General features: G+C 33.7%; 2 protein-coding genes across 5 annotated transcripts; one reads left to right on the top strand and one right to left on the bottom strand.

The window, feature by feature from the left end:
- Positions 1-427: 427 nt before the first annotated feature.
- On the bottom strand, positions 428-8,669 carry LOC123209507 (ABC transporter G family member 3-like). 4 transcript variants are annotated; one of them, XM_044627588.1, is made up of 12 exons: positions 8,542-8,669; positions 7,050-7,721; positions 6,840-6,919; positions 5,178-5,467; positions 4,332-4,503; positions 3,991-4,104; positions 3,564-3,692; positions 3,221-3,412; positions 2,311-2,397; positions 1,373-1,645; positions 1,013-1,120; positions 428-816 (listed from the first exon to the last, which is right to left on the bottom strand). In XM_044627588.1, the coding sequence occupies exons 2-12, from the start codon at positions 7,516-7,518 to the stop codon at positions 559-561; spliced, it is 2,172 nt and encodes a 723-aa protein (XP_044483523.1). In that variant the 5' UTR covers positions 7,519-7,721; positions 8,542-8,669; the 3' UTR covers positions 428-558. The 4 variants fall into 4 exon arrangements, with proteins under 4 accessions (XP_044483523.1, XP_044483524.1, XP_044483521.1 ...); XM_044627589.1 differs by lacking the exon at positions 8,542-8,669 and adding an exon at positions 8,339-8,527; XM_044627586.1 differs by lacking the exon at positions 8,542-8,669 and adding an exon at positions 8,344-8,527.
- A 2,522-nt stretch (positions 8,670-11,191) lies between these two features.
- LOC123209064 (cell division cycle protein 48 homolog) lies at positions 11,192-15,656 on the top strand. Its single transcript, XM_044626801.1, has 9 exons — positions 11,192-11,350; positions 11,440-11,605; positions 11,912-12,140; positions 12,235-13,001; positions 13,251-13,472; positions 13,606-13,677; positions 14,117-14,398; positions 14,644-15,003; positions 15,109-15,656. The coding sequence occupies exons 1-9, from the start codon at positions 11,322-11,324 to the stop codon at positions 15,403-15,405; spliced, it is 2,424 nt and encodes an 807-aa protein (XP_044482736.1). The 5' UTR covers positions 11,192-11,321; the 3' UTR covers positions 15,406-15,656.
- Positions 15,657-17,394: the final 1,738 nt, after the last annotated feature.

Here is a 17,394-nt window from a genome sequence, read left to right as displayed (position 1 = left end):
TGTCATCGAAGATCTGTCACGCAATGAATCATTTGAAAGTAACGTCTAACACCAACGATTTCCGACCAAAATTTATGGTTTGAAACCAGGAAAAAAAAAGTAAAAAAGGAGAGATAATGCAACCGAAGACGTTGAACTCTGTTATCTTTGATGATAGTTTCAAAACCCTAGAAGAAAAAAATGATTTTTCAAACTTTCACGAAAGAAAATCAGATTTATAAACTTAGGAGGAAATAAATTATTTTTTATTTGTTATGATATGACAATTTTACCCCTATCATAATAGTAAATAAGTGGGTATCTAAGTTTTTTAAAAATTAATGGGTAAAAATTTGTCCCTTTAATAAACCTTGGGTGGGAAATTGCCTTTGGCCCTTATTCATATATATATATATATACACACACACACACACAATGGAGGCTCATCTGGTCAAAAATGATGCAATCCTCTATTTGATTGCTGAGATATAGTAGTGTTGATATTAATTTGCAAGAGGGAACAAAACAAAAAAATTTTACAGTTAGATGAGCAAACAAAAACTGACACCAGCAGTATATTCATCTAGTGTTGTTCGTATCACGATCACACCAGAGCAGTTTCTGTATGAACGTATTTTTCTTTACACGAAAATATAGCAAAACGAACAAGATGATGCGATATGCAAGGGCCATAATAAACAACACCAGCAAATTCTCCCACTTAGAGTTACTGTTAACAGAGATGTCATATGCACTTCTGAGAGCCTGAAACCCAGATATGGTCCTCACCTGCCCAACAGCATATGTGGTCCCGAGATACTCGTTTTCCAATAGCCCCTATAAGGAATAGACATTAATGAAAACCTTTAAGATCCACTCTGCAGAAAATGCTAGAAAAACAAAAATGACTCTAAAAATGTTTTCACCAAAAAGGGGTTCTGAAGTTCTTATTGACATCGCATGGGAAGCAAATCCTAGCAGATATAGTTTGATGTATAAAGTAGGGTAACTTGATTAATCTAATAGTACATGCCTGTATAGAGTAAGAGTGGAAAGCGATATAGGATATAGGATAGGTCCACACAGGTCTAGGTAAAGCATTGCGGATTCGGAAATAGCCAGCTGATAACATCATTACCACCTGCAATACCATACATGTGGACCATTAGATTAGCAAAGGCTGGGTCATCAACTAAAATGAAAAAGATCTAACATCAATCACAAAGGTGAAACATGAATTTTAGCTAGTTTTCACATTAGTAATATACATCCTATCATCACCAAACATTGTAATTATACCATGCTAGTTATTACTATAGTTATGGCATATTTGGCTTGCATAAGATGCACCTGAATTGCTGCAAACCATTTGTTTCTAAGTTCTGTAACTTACATGTATGCACACAAGTGTCAAGATGCTCCAGAAAACATCTTGCCAAAGAGCAGCAATAATTAGCATAAGTCCTTCATTAACTAAGAGGCATGTGAAAAAGTTCAGTACAAAATACATCAACAAGCTGAATTCATCTCGCAGCCCAACAAGGAAATAGAAGACAAGACTTGATGATATGGAGATGAGAAATAAGAATGGGATGCTGGAGAGGAGTTGCCCAAGAATGAAGACAAATGTTCCTGAATGCCAGTTTGATTCCTCACTAGCATATATCTGCAAAATGAGATAGACATTTATAAGATTATAGGATAAAAAATTGCTAACTGGTCTCACTTTTCAGAAAAAAGGAGAAAATATGTAAACCATTTCAATTGATTGATATCTCCTAATTTCTTTTAGTCTAAAGATGATATTCCATGCATGACCAAAAGTCACAAAGCAACTTTCATATAGCTTCTAGCTTGAGTTCTGAAGATAAAACTATAAAGCATATCGAAGACTCATATATTTTATGTATCTTGCTTCTAGAAATAGTGGTTCCAACAGATCACTTCCACATGAAATCCCAAAACCAACATCCATTTCCGTACTGCATATAGAAATGTAAACTTGGATTTGATAGTGCAGTAGAATGTTAAATGCATTTCCAGAAGGACTTTAATACTACAAAGGGAGTCCCATTAGCCCATTTTTCCCCCTGTAGGACAATTACTGATACCATATATAACTTTTGCATATTGCGGTAACTGTCATCATCATCAATAAAAAAGTTCAAGCTGATGAAAGTTCTTTAAGATAGTTTCAAATGTTATGAGAGGAACTAAGTTACTATAGCCATTAGATTGTCAAGACTAACCACCAAAAAATATAAAAATTAATAAACTCTAATATTGATAATATAACTGCTTGGTCAGCATCAAAGGAGGTCATTAAATTACCTTGATTTCTTTCATAAGTGCAGGTACACCAGCAATGCTCAAAAGTGAAGTAAATGAAATAAAGACAAACACTGCTGCAACTCGTGTCTGCAATAGATAAGGCAGAGATAAGACACAACTAAGGCAGAGATAAGACAAGACTTGCATGTCATGAATACAACATATATTTTGGATGCATAAAAATGGGGAAAAAAAAGCAGCATTTTTGTTGAGTTTCATATTAAAATCCAATTGAAGCAAAGAACAAAGTTCATAAATAGAACTGCAACAAGATTATACTGGTTCCTAGGAACGGCATCTGAGAGATTTTCCCTGAAGCCACAATGCATACATATTGTTAGTTTTATTGTCAGAGAATATGGTTGAAGAAAATTTTTCAGAAGCCTTTAGTAATTCCACTAAATACATGACAGAGAAAAGAACAGCAGACTACTTCAAGACAGTCAAGACCAGTTTCATAAAGATGTTTTCATGTCAGTTAAGAAGTTAGATGTGAATGTAGGATCAAAATCAGAATTACAATATCAAATATTAATTTTCATTTTATATTGGCACAGTAGAACATCGATTCAGATATATTCTACCAAATGAAGAAACACTTATGATACATTTGAAATTAACAGATTACCATTTTCCCAACCTTTAGAATCATCAATACAAGGCCAAACTGTTTTTTTTACAAGAGACAAGGCATGTATCTCGACTCAAAATATATGAACAAACATAGCCAATATACCATAAGCCAAAAAATTAAGAATACGCTCCCTTCTGAAACCATTGAAGGCCAGCCGACTTACAGTCTTCCTCTAATGGACATGGAATACATGTATGAAAATTCTTGAAAATGTATTCATGTTTGATGATTATTGCTCTAACACTACCAGGAAAAAAATGGCCGTAAGAAACTCACCACAACTGAAGACAAGGAATGCCCTAAATTGGAAAAGACAGTTCCAATACAAAGCGGGAGAAGCATGCAAAGGATAAGACGAAGCCAGTAGTATTTCCATTCCCTTGACATAATCAACAGTGATCTCCAAGTGAGTACAGCAATTTGTGTAGCACTGCTAACCTTTCCCTTGCTTTTGAGAAGTGGACCTTCCTGTAGAATGTGAGGAATGATGACTATATAAACTTACGTACAACTACAATGGACCGAAAAACATGCATAACAATGAAAGCTCCATACATGCTTCACTCAAGAAGTTGTAATTAGCACAATCAAATACTAGTAATAATTAGAACAATTATACCTTCTCAGTGAGCCGTAGGATCATAGTTTCAACAGTAGCAGCATCAGCTGACGTTTTATAAGTTGCTTCAAGAGTGCGTATAGCAACAGCAGTATCCATATTCACCGATGAAAAATCGCCATGGTCATCCTGTTATAAGTGTTCTCAATCCATGTACAATAAATGTGTAAAGTAGTTGGAAAACGAAGTGTTCTGCTATAATTGACGGTAAACATTGCTTGCATCAGAGAGGCCAACATGTAAAATAAACTAAAAAAGATCATTAAAGAAATACTCCACATCATCATCACTGGACCTCTAACTTAGGCATAATAACAAAAAAATTGAACATGTAATTGTAATTCAAATTGTGTTGATTGTTAACTTTATAATTGCTCTCCAATTTAGGCCTTGGAAAAAGAGACAATGGCAATTTAGAGTTAAGTACCTGCCAATTTTTGCACATTGCTATGATCCTGTCAAAATCTGTATTTATTGCTCGTAGAAAATGATCAGAAGGACTTTGCATAATTGGGCAAGGAAAGCCGGCATTTGAGAAATGCTTCATCAAAATAGAATATAATTAGAAACAATGCAAAATGATCAATAATATTGCAAAAGTTTACAGAAGAATAGAAAGTAAATGCTTATAGTATCATTAAATGACATTTTAAATTATGTTACCAAACCGTAAACAAGTGTAATGATGAATTCATATGTGGAACTTCACTCATTTCAAATAATTCAATAATGTGATAAACAATGGTACAAAATTGCAGGATTATTTACCTGCAAACAAGCTAATGTTTCCCCAAAAAAAAGGGTGTTTCCATTTGAAAGCAGACAAATCCGGTCAAAAAGGCCAAATACCTCAGTGCTGCTTTGATAAATGGTAAAAATAAGAGTGCATCCCATACTTGCAAGTTTCTTCAATGTAACCATCATCAGAAGGGCAGAGACACTGAATGGAATAAGGTTTTTAAACATTAGCTCTAACATCACAGTGTAACAAATGTTTCCCACAAAAAGATGTAAATCAACATGCAGGGACTGCTGCAGCAAACATACATGAATCATAGAGGTGATCCCCAACATAAATAAAACAGTCAGATCAATAATAACATTGGATCACAAGGTGAAATGATATTAGTGAGTTGACTGCATGCTAAAAGAATATCTTACAGAGGCAAAACCACTGATTTTAATCAAACACCTAGAGAATGTTTCAGAACACAACTTACTGCCAACATATATTCTAAAATCTACTTTTATCACCTTTAAAATCTTTTGAAAGCCAATATAGACTTCTATTTTGATGGATCAATAATAAAAAAAAGACTTAGACTTTTTCTTGCCATGTCTCCATTCTTATCTTTTTGGTTAATTTCAACTTCATCTGATATTAGGAAAAAACAATTTTTCCAACTTATTAATCCATCAAATTCCCCATATGATTCTGTTGTAAATGTTCCACAGATAATACTTTTGAATTTACACTCTCGACACCTTAATGAGTTCTCCAAGTCAACACACAGGCATGGAAGACTATTATACAGAAATGCACCATAGGATATCTAGAACACAGATAAAAAAAATTCTTTACAAAACCATCAAAATCCAAGGGAATGAACAAACCTGTCAAGATGATAAAGAGGCTCATCTATAAATAAAATATGTGGTCTCATGACAAGCTCCCGGGCAATGCTAACTCGCCTTCTCTCACCTCTAGGAAGGCCCTTCATATAACAGTGGCCACCTATCAGTTTGTTAGCATAATCACTCAAGGACATGGCATGGATAGCATCCTCTACCACACCCTTCCTGTGACAGAAAAATCCAGGAAGTTGAAGCAGTGCTGAATAATAAAGGAACTCTCTGACAGTGAGTGAACCAATTAAAGCGGTTTCCCTCTCAACAAATCCCTGCTTTTCAAAACAAAATTCCTGGTCAAATCTCACAACCAAACAGAATGCAATTTTTTTTACTCATCGTCACAGCTTAGACTAACCTTACTTCAAAAGTATATTTACAATAATAAAAAAATTTATCAAGTTTGAAAGTGACGAGATAGTATAGAAGCACGATGCAAAGAGACGGCCCCACATTTAGGTTCACAAAATGAAGTTTGTAAAATTTCAATTCACATATCACAAATTTGAACCCCTAGATTGCACCAATGAAATCATCATATTATCATATGGAACTGCCACAACAAAGGGATCAATATTAAGGAGGGTATAAACATTATAACAGCATATCACTTAACTGGGGTCTTCCCAAGTCTTTTCAAATTTTATAGTCGTAATTGTACTAAAAATAACTCAATACCCATCATCTGAACTCTTTGGAGAATAACAAAAAAAGCCAGAGACAATATGCCAACTGCAAAACATCAATAGGGCTTAATTATAGTTTCACGATTAGTCTCACTGACATACAAATTCAGTCTTGCGTTGGTTAGGGGTTGTAAATTGATTCTAATTTTTAGAATCTGTTCAAGCTACAGTAATCTTTGTGTTGTGTTTCGTTCTTTCTGCAAAGGCTACACAGGTTAATAGTAGTCTAGTTAGACGGATTCTATATGTAGTAGTGGATACCTGATCCACTATCTAAGTGTTCTTTTTATGCAATGTTATACAACTCTATAATTCCTATCAAAAACCGAAAAAGAAATAAAGGATAACTAAATCCATCCCGACTTACACAAAACACATCAGTGCAGACTTCTGTTTTGACCAACGTACCAAAATAAAGAATGTATATTTATCACTATCTCACTTCATATTCAATCTAATTGATCGTGTAAGTGCCCTGACTATTGTTCTGAAGAACATAAACAATTTATTTGTTGATACAAACACATGATAAACAAATGAAGGTAGTGGTGAGAGGATTCCCTTAAGTAAAGAAAAAATATTATAACAACATTAACTACCACATGCATAGCAAGAAACAGAACCTGTTAACCTAGTACACGCAATACTATGAATATGTTCAGGGCAAAATTTATCACTGTTGAGCACAAAATATAAACATAAGCAATGTTAACACATATGCACATACATCAAGTAAATTCTTTAGATGCAACAGTAAACATTTATATTCATTCATTCACTATGATGAATGCAAAGTGAATAAGATATGCTAAAGAGAAAGCAGAAAATAAATTTTCTAATAGAAATACTGATAGAAAAGAGGTAATGGTAAGGCAAAACATTGACACAACAGTACAAGCAGCAATTTGCACAAACAATTAAGACCAAAATAACTGAACAAGTGATGTAACATGGAACTCACATACGACCCATAAGGCATGCGTGATTTTGCCCCATTGACAAATACTTCACCATACATTCTGGCTGAATGAGGTAATCTGCCTAAAAGTCAAGAGAAGCAGCATTTTAGTCTCCCAACTTACAAACATGCTAAAACGTAAAGTAAAAGACAAATATATAAATAAATACTCAAATGCTATAAAATTAATCACAATAAATATGCTAAAGAAACCTGAGATAGCCCTCAGTAGGGTGGATTTCCCTGATTTGGCAGGACCCATGATTACAGTCATTGTCCCTGGCAATGCATAGCCATTTGAACTCTTCACAACCTTATCAGAGTACTTCCTCTTCCCCTTAATGGTTACAGTCAAGTCTTTCCACACAATTGAAGCCCCTGCTATCTTCCTTGTAACAACTGCACCCTCTGGCAATGGTGGTGACAGTAAGGACCCACTATTGATCTTTGACAGAGAGGGAGAGACTAGTGTATTTGCAGCATTGATAGAGTCACCTCCTTCCACCCTAACTTCAGTATCTGTATCCTCCCACTCCGGCGAATCCTCAAATGAGATAGGTTGCCTAAGAGAACCTGGTTTCCGCAAGTAGAAAAAGTTACTTGAGGGAACTCTACTTGCAGGACTACTTGCCGAAGACGATGAAGACCTATAATTATCAGATTGACACTGTATTTCTTCCATTTACCACACTCTGATTTTCAGAACCTCAAATTTTAGAAAAATTCAATTCTACTGAGACCAGGATACTTGTCTTTTTTACTCCACTTAAATAAGTAAATTATCTGGTGAATCTGATAATTAAATAAATGCATATTCCCAATCACACAATGATATAAGTTGTAATCCCGCATTACAATACCACGTCATGCCTGAAATTGCCAGTCCTGCATCAATTTTTTTAAGAAGAGAAATTAACATATGTTTTACACATCAAACTGAGAATTTCATAAGACTAAATGTTATAGCAACTGTTTCCAACTGAAGAAAGGTAAATCACATTGGTGGAAGTTATCCAATGAGCTAAAAATAAGTTTGATGTGTGATTACTAATTATTGTTAAGACAATAGCCACAAAAAAAAAAAAAAAAAAGGAGTAACAATTTTCAAAATGAAGTCAGACAGAAACAGAAAAAATAACCAAAAACGAAAAACAATTGTAGATCAGAAATGCAAAACATATGATAAGAAGCATTCAGTTGATATAACTCCAACTCTAATTTTCATTAAAATCAAGAAAACATAAGGCAATATATAATATCTCAAGTTCAATAGTCATTTTGCTTTGACGTTTGAACCCATCAACCTTTTCCAGCTGTCTGCCAAACACATATAATCAATATCAAATTGATAACCAAAACATAAATCCATTAAGCCTCCGCCCTTAACACAAACATAGCCATATTACTCACTGTGACAATTCGAAACGACCACAAATTCTTTGGGCAACAAGATTCAAAAAATCTAAACGACAGCCAAAAGAGAAAAATAAATAAATAAAAACCTCACTCTCAATTGAACCAAATCCCCAACTTAGTTCACCAGACCAAACCCTTTTCCTAAAAACAGAAGAAACAAATACTAAGCTCAACACATAAAACTTCTCTTCTTAGTTATCTTTCCTGAGCAACCAAAGAGAAAACACAGGCTGAAAACGTAAGAGAACTGGCTTCAAGAAAAAGGTAAAGAGAAGAGACAAAGACAAACCTGGATCTGAGTTTTTGAGTCATGCTGTCTGAGAAAAAGATGTGAGTGTGACTGTCAAGCAAGTGAAGCCGAGTGAAGTGAATTGTAATAAGATTAGAGGAGGCGTAAACGTTAATAAACAAATCAATGAAAATTAATGAAAGCGGAAGATTTGACCCGAATTTACCGGGTTTTTGTATGTGATCGAATCACTGTTTCCCACCGGAACTTTGATGAATCACATTCTTTACCCTTTAAGTTTGAGAAGTCATTTTGCCCCCCTATCATCTATTTTCGTTAATGAAAATATTTGGTTCACAATTAACTTTGTCCTTTTGAATAGTTAATAAAACATTTATCTTTTTTATTAAAATTATAAAAATACTTTAAATCAATTTTTAGCTTTAATAATATAAATTTTATAATCTTTTATCTATATTAATATAAATATTTTTTTTTTGTTTCGCTCTCACCTACAGCACCAGACCACCTATGATTTGGTTGGATCTCCCTAAATTTATCAAGCTAAGATGATTTATCTTCTCATCGTGTGGGGATGTGCCGCCCCCCCCCCCCCCCCCCTTTGCCTATGTAAGAATTTTGTGAGGATAATGGTGATGCTTCTTTCATATATATATATATATTGTGCATAATAAAATAGAGTTTTATTTTTACTAGCTTAATTGAAGAATTTGTTAAATTAAGTCTTATTATCTTTGATAGAGTGTTTCATCTTATTCTTATTTGTGAAAGTCTCAATGATTAGAGCTACAACATTGACCTATAATGGCTCATGTTAAGAGATATTTAATTGTTCTTACCTTACAATTGAAAACACATTTCTTTATTTAGAAGTCCTTTTACTTCTTTTATAGAATATCATTTTTATTGCTTTTGTTGGTATTAGTAAATTTTTTGTCTTTGTTAATATATTTTTGATCTCTTTAATGCATTTCCTAAAGAATGATAATAAGTAGTAGTTACTCTCTTCACAATAGAAGTTTTTCTTAATTGTACTCAAGTAAAAAAGAAAATATGTTTTGCTATATATTAGTTCTCTTGTTCGGATAGAATTTCTCAATAAACAAATTTCATTATCTAGCTAAAATGTATTGAAAATTAAAAAAAGACAAAAAAAAAAATCTTTTTAACATTTTATTTAATAATTTTTATTATCAAAATGGATAAAGAAATGTATAAAAAAAAATTTCAAATTTAGGAGTGGAAAATAGATATTTCATCAAAGTTTGGAGGGGCAATAATAACTCGGACTTTATATATTTATGTAGTTATCACCATCTTTATCTTTTCTTAGATCTTTTCCTTTAGGACCTGTCTTATGATTCTGCTCTCTGCCCCTTTTTACGGTTAAGTACTTGATGCTTATAATTCATCTTTGTTTCTTGGATTAAAACTTGACACAAATTATGTGATTATTTGGATTTTATTGCATGTTGAATAAATTTAAAAAAAAAAAAAATCATATTCAGTTTTCAAACGTGAGGAACTTATTGGCAGTAAAAACTTTTATTTAAATATTTTATTTTATTATTAAGTTACAAGAATTTGATTTAATTAATCATATTATAAATATATTTTAAAAATTATACTCATATTATAATTATATTTTACATATTTATAGTATGAATTTAAAATATTGTATATAATTGTATATTTATATAATTATAATTATTTATAATATTTTTTATTTTTATTTGAATATTTTATTTTATTATCAAGTAGTAAAATTCTGACTTAGTTAGTTAGATTATTGACGTATCGTAAAAATCTTAGTATATGTATTTTTAGATAATTGGTTTAAAAAACAAAATGTTATAATGTGTATTTTATTAATAATAGATTGAGATAATTTGATGAAGAAATTAAAATGATAAAAACACTTTAGAGAATAAAAATAATAGGTAATTTTAAGACAATTCAAATAAAAAAATTAGATTAAAGTTAAAAAATTTGATACGATTTTAATTTAAATCAAATTAGAACTGATATAAAATTCAAATTGACACGATGACATGAAGTACCATAGTAGTCTTTTTCACATGTTTATATCTAAGTTGGGTAGTCTTTTTCACATGTTTATATCTAAGTTTTTGTTCCATTAGATGATGGAGTAAATATTCTTAAACTTGTCCACATGCCAAGTTAAATTTTCCGAAAAATTACTGTTGGGAAAGTTACCATGCCTGTCCCTATCTTAGTGAAAGGACATTTACTTCCAAATGTTTTAGAACTAATAATTACCTAAGTTTTGGAAGAGTAACAAAATATTTTTCATATTTATTTATTTTTCTAATAAAAAGAGAAAATTACATAACTATGATGAAATAACTAAATTCCATTCAATTACAATAAATGCCTTTTTGCAGGTCCCATTAGTTTTTAAGAACGCCTAATCCTCGCTTATGAGGGTTGATTTTATTAGATATTTAGATGTATAGGGCTTTTTCATAAATATAAATATTTTCACCTTAAAATTCAAATTAAATATTATAAAAATAAAATAAATTTTGAAGATAGATAATGCGAAAAGGTTAAGGAAGTCTAATCCTTACATAGTAACATAAACAAAAATCCGAAGGGAGTAGGTTTCCTATTCCCCAATTGGCATTAGAAATTGAGCGGACCAATCATAGTAAAGAAAATTGTTTTCTTGAGAAACAAGAAGACAATTAAAGACAGGTATAAAACCCCAACCTCAGCTCTATTGCTTTGCCTATTTGCTACTTGTTTTTTTCTAAAGCACCTCGCCCGATCTAGCCTCTCACATTCTCTCAACAGCCATGACTCATCCGGCCGAATCCTCCAACGCGTGAGTCCACTCTCCTTCTCACTACTCTTTATGTTTCGTTTTGGCGTGAATCTAATTGATTTATTGATTTTTCTGATGGATTGGTTCAGGAGTTCGGGGAAGAAGGACTTCTCCACGGCGATTTTGGAGAGGAAAAAATCGCCTAATCGGCTGATCGTTGACGAGGCGGTTAACGATGATAACTCCGTCGTCGCTTTGCACCCTGATACCATGGAAAAGCTCCAGCTTTTCCGCGGGGACACCATTCTCATCAAAGTACGATCTCTCTCCACATTTTTTTTTTTTGTGTATTTATTAGGCTAGGATTCGCTTTTTTGTTTAGATGTAGGTTTTAATTAGGTTGTTTTTTTTTTTTGTTGTTTAGTGGAATCGTTAATACTAATTTTTATGATTAGGTTTTTTTTTATTATGTATTTTGTTTAAAATTTGTAAGTTTATGTTAGAATGACTAGCTGACTTGGCTCTCATGCTAAGTGTTATGACAGGAACTTAAGGGCTTTGTCTTGCATTGTATTTGATTTTGTTGATTACTTTATTTACATTCTGTGATTTCGCTTTTAGGGAAAGAAACGAAAAGATACAATCTGCATTGCTCTTGCTGACGATACATGTGAGCAGCCAAAAATCAGGATGAACAAGGTTGTTAGATCAAATCTTAGGGTTCGACTTGGGGATGTTGTCTCCGTGCACCAGTGCCCAGATGTTAAGTATGGCAAGCGTGTTCACATTCTTCCTATTGATGATACCATCGAAGGTGTTACTGGGAATCTGTTTGATGCATACTTGAAACGTAAGTTTCTACTCTCTATTGTAGTTAAGTTTTACATTCATTTGATTAAAAAGTAAAGAATCTGGTTAATCTTGTTTTTTATGGCTTTTTGCAGCTTACTTCTTGGAGTCTTATCGCCCTGTGAGGAAAGGAGATTTGTTCCTTGTAAGAGGAGGAATGAGGAGTGTTGAGTTCAAGGTCATTGAAACTGATCCTGGGGAATACTGTGTTGTTGCTCCAGACACTGAAATTTTCTGTGAGGGTGAGCCTGTGAAGAGGGAAGATGAGGATAGGTTGGATGAAGTTGGTTATGATGATGTTGGTGGCGTTCGTAAGCAGATGGCTCAAATTCGGGAGTTAGTGGAGCTGCCATTAAGGCATCCACAGCTCTTTAAATCAATTGGTGTGAAGCCACCAAAGGGGATCTTACTTTACGGACCCCCAGGTTCAGGAAAGACTTTGATAGCTAGAGCTGTTGCAAATGAAACTGGTGCTTTCTTTTTTTGTATTAATGGGCCAGAAATTATGTCCAAGTTGGCTGGAGAAAGTGAAAGTAATCTGAGGAAGGCATTTGAAGAAGCTGAGAAGAATGCTCCATCTATAATCTTTATTGATGAGATTGATTCCATTGCCCCCAAGCGTGAGAAGACAAATGGTGAAGTTGAAAGACGTATTGTTTCTCAGCTTTTAACTCTTATGGATGGGCTTAAATCACGTGCCCATGTTATTGTTATTGGGGCTACTAATCGCCCAAACAGTATTGACCCTGCTTTGAGGAGGTTTGGTAGATTTGATAGGGAGATAGACATTGGTGTTCCAGATGAAGTTGGGCGCCTTGAAGTTCTCCGCATCCATACCAAGAACATGAAGCTTTCTGATGAAGTAAGTTGCATTTGTTCTCTTTTAGAAATTAAGCCGTATGCAGTTTCTCTAAACTAGTAAGCCAGTGAACTATATGAAGAACTGATTGGTTATGTGGTGATTCCAAATACTGTTTGGACACAGTAATGGTGTAAAACTGAGTAGCAGTTGTTAAGTCATTATATGAACTCAGCACTGTCTTTTTGTCAGTCAAAGTTTCATCACATTATCTAGTTCTTTCTTTCTGAAACTGGGTTCTTCCGTTTACAGGTTGATCTTGAAAGGATTTCTAAAGATACTCATGGGTATGTTGGTGCTGACCTTGCTGCTTTGTGTACTGAAGCTGCATTGCAATGCATCAGAGAGAAAATGGACGTGATTGATTTGGAGGATGAAACTATTGATGCAGAGATACTTAATTCTATGGCTGTTACAAATGAGCACTTCCAAACTGCACTTGGAACTAGCAATCCCTCTGCTTTGCGTGAAACTGTGAGTGACTTTCTTGGGAAGCTTCTCATGATTTGGCTTAGTATTGTTTCTTTGTTGATGTAAACAAGTTCTGATATTTGTCTTGTGAAAAATATTTGCCACAGTGATTTAATTTTTTGTTTTTGGTTGACAGGTTGTTGAAGTTCCCAATGTCAGCTGGGAGGATATTGGAGGTCTTGAAAATGTTAAGCGTGAGCTTCAAGAGGTAATAATTATTACTCAGTGGTGGATTAAGACATGTTTGAGGACTTTTTAGTTTTCTATGCTCCAGAATATGTTTTCAAGCATGAGATGCAATATAAATTTTTCATACTTTTCTTAAAATCACTACAAGTACAGATTTTGAGGTTGTATTATAGCTGGTGAATACTGAGATCATGGTTTTTAGCTTAATTCAAGCAATTGAGATTTTCTCAAGCCTTAGAAATCTTGTGATTTTATATGATTTTTCTAAAATTTTTAATTTATAGCGATATATAAAATACAAATTGTTTTTTTAAAATAAAATTATATCGGGTACTCTGTCCTTAAGAATTCTTGAGTCATAAAACTATAATAGAAAAAATAATTTTGAATTTTAGCTTTGCTTGTGAGAGATTTTTCCCAACTTGTAGCTAAGAGTTTAATTATTAATTGCTTTGCAGACTGTTCAATATCCTGTGGAGCATCCAGAGAAGTTTGAGAAATTTGGCATGTCACCCTCCAAAGGGGTCCTTTTCTATGGTCCCCCAGGATGTGGGAAAACTCTACTTGCAAAGGCAATTGCAAACGAATGCCAAGCAAATTTCATCAGCATTAAAGGCCCTGAACTGCTCACTATGTGGTTTGGCGAGAGTGAGGCTAATGTTCGGGAAATATTTGACAAGGCTAGACAATCTGCACCTTGTGTTCTTTTCTTTGATGAGCTTGATTCTATTGCAACTCAGGTGAAATCTTTGTTTCATCATTATTTTACTTTTCAGTTTTAGATGTGTGTCTATTTTAATAATTTTGAAATTTATAGTTTAGATCTATATAGTTGGAAGAAATCACAACCAGCAAAGTATTTTTTTGTTTAGCAAAATACTTGGATTAATTTGAATGAACTGTTGGAATGCAGTAACCCTAATTTGCATGTCTTCCCATTTTTTTTTTTCAATTTTGATTAAAATTTATCTTTCAATGTTTCCAGAGGGGAAGCAGTGTTGGGGATGCTGGTGGTGCCGCTGATCGAGTTTTGAATCAACTCCTTACTGAAATGGATGGCATGTCAGCTAAGAAGACAGTTTTCATTATTGGGGCCACAAATAGACCTGACATCATTGACCCAGCACTTCTGCGTCCAGGTCGCCTTGACCAGTTAATTTATATTCCTCTACCAGATGAGGATTCACGCCATCAGATTTTCAAAGCCTGTTTGAGAAAGTCACCAGTCTCGAAAGATGTAGATGTTAGAGCATTAGCAAAGTATACACAAGGCTTCAGTGGGGCAGATATTACCGAGATATGTCAGCGAGCTTGCAAGTATGCCATTAGAGAGAACATAGAGAAGGTATGCATGTGCACTTGTTTTCTTTATAAAAAAGTTATGGAACATGGTGTGTAGGTTTAATATTTCATTGCAAAATGATTTACAAAATATTTAATTTTTTTAAAGGATATTGAGAAGGAGAGAAGAAGAAGGGACAATCCTGAAGCTATGGATGAGGATGTTGAGGATGAAGTGTCGGAGATTAAGGCTGCTCATTTTGAAGAGTCCATGAAGTTTGCTCGCAGGAGTGTAAGCGATGCTGACATCCGCAAATATCAGGCATTTGCTCAAACCTTGCAGCAGTCAAGGGGTTTTGGAAGTGAATTTCGGTTTCCTGAGTCCGGAACTGGGGCTACAACTGGATCCGATCCATTTTCAACTTCTGTTGGTGGTGCAGATGATGATGATGATTTGTATAATTAGGTTTTATTCTCTCTTTCCAAGTGTCCTTCCAAAAAATTTTCCTTATTTATGTTGCATTTGTCTTAAACCCTTTTATTTACCACAAGATATGGAACTTGTAGGTCCATTCAATGTGGGACTAGGTTTACCGGTTAGTGTTTATTTCATTTGCTACATTTAAGATTCAGTTTCCAGTTATCAATTGTTGTTTGTTTTTATTTATGGATTAAACTGACAATGAAAATTAGTTCTTAACGCTTTCCCTTCGGCCATCTGTATGAGCCCCCGTTTTAGCTGTTGATTTCTTGTCCCTTCAGCTATTCTCAAGATCCAAGGCTTTGACACTAAAATAATGCAGCCTGCGAAAATATTTTTAAGAAGCAAATCAGAAGAATTTTAGCGAAGGAAAGTGGACAATTCCACCCGAGAGAAGAAATTCATTCGGTTAACATGCATGTATTACAAGAGGGTGGACCTTCCAATTACATCCAACTATTTCACTCTATTTTCTACACCTGGCAATCTCTCCAATAGCCAACACTATAAACAACTGTTTCTAGTTTCTATAACATTCCCCTACGGCGACGTGGTCTGAGTCTACTCTGAAAGTTAATTGAAACTAATAGTTGTCAAACGTTCGTCCTCACCTTGAAACTAATAGCATTTGAGTTTTCAATAGCTATGAGATACCAATTTAACAGTACAATGAACTTTAGGTGGGAATAAATAAGACTTTCGGCACAAAATTAAACTTAATCTAATTACTCAACTCTTAATTGACTTGTTACTCCACCTTGTTTTTTGCCCAATTTTGAGCCACTAGAACAAGATTTTTGGATCACAGTTAATCAAAAGGCGCAAAATTAAACTTAATCTTAATTATTAAAATGAATTTACCTAGGGGTAGAAAATCCTTTAAATATGAATTTTCCAACAGCCGTGAGACGGGAAATTGGGTTTGTGCTTAATTTTATGGAATAATCTCTTTGCTCCTGACATAAGCGGTAGGTTTATGAAGTTCAAAATGATGATTTCAATTTTAACCAAGTTACTCTGTTTTCTTCATTAACTGAATCGCAATTGAATTGGGTGAAATTGTAAGCAATGAGGCCACTATCAGTTTAGTTCACATGCTTTTCATGACCGAGAGGGCCTATTTATGAGACTTCTTGTCAGAGGACATCACCTCTGAGTTTGGGGTTTTTATAATTTTCAAAAAGTATAAGTTTTTTTTTTTAATTTAATGTGATCTCAATAATTTTAAAAAAATGTTCATTACCCCTAAAGATGTGAATAGAGATGTAAGTGTTGCTTATTTTCAAAATATACAGGATGATTATGATAACATTTTCTTGTAATTAAAAAAAAAAAAAAGACATTTACACTCTCACCTTATCATATAGATATTATTATAATATTTTAAATCTTGAAACAAAATGATAGTAGTGACATAGATACTTTTTTACTGTTAAAAGTAATGATTGATATTAACAAATGACAGGAAAAATGGTTTTTTCAAACTTAAAAGGGGTTTATGGTATTTTATCAAACCTTGGGTGGAACATTTTGGCCCTTATATGATTAAGAACTAGCTCTCTCGGCATACAATAATATTTGTTTGGCTGCCTCACATAATTCATATCAAGTGTACAACTAATGACTTAACTCCTAACAAAATCTGATTAATTTGTTCTTCACTCAAAAAAACATAACAGGCTGTTATAATATATATATAATAGAACCCTAAGAGAAATTTTAATTTCCATCATCAACTTGGAAACCATATACAAAATTTTAGCTTAAAATTTTGCCTTCAATGTTTCCTGGAGCTTGATTCGTTAGGACATCCACCAAAAACTCGAGAATTGACATAGCGGCTTGGAGCAGATGCATGCCTAAACCCTTTTGGCAGGCAATCTTTCACTTCTTTCCCATTAAAAACCCGGTGCTTGGTCGTTGACAGAGGCTTCATCTTCACGTAATCTTCTGACAAAGGCCTCATCGTGCTTG

This window comes from Mangifera indica, chromosome 2, assembly GCF_011075055.1.
Source record: "Mangifera indica cultivar Alphonso chromosome 2, CATAS_Mindica_2.1, whole genome shotgun sequence".
Taxonomy (NCBI): domain Eukaryota; kingdom Viridiplantae; phylum Streptophyta; class Magnoliopsida; order Sapindales; family Anacardiaceae; genus Mangifera; species Mangifera indica.
The sequence above is the reverse complement of the archived record's forward strand: the minus strand, read 5'-3'. Positions and strand labels throughout refer to the sequence as shown.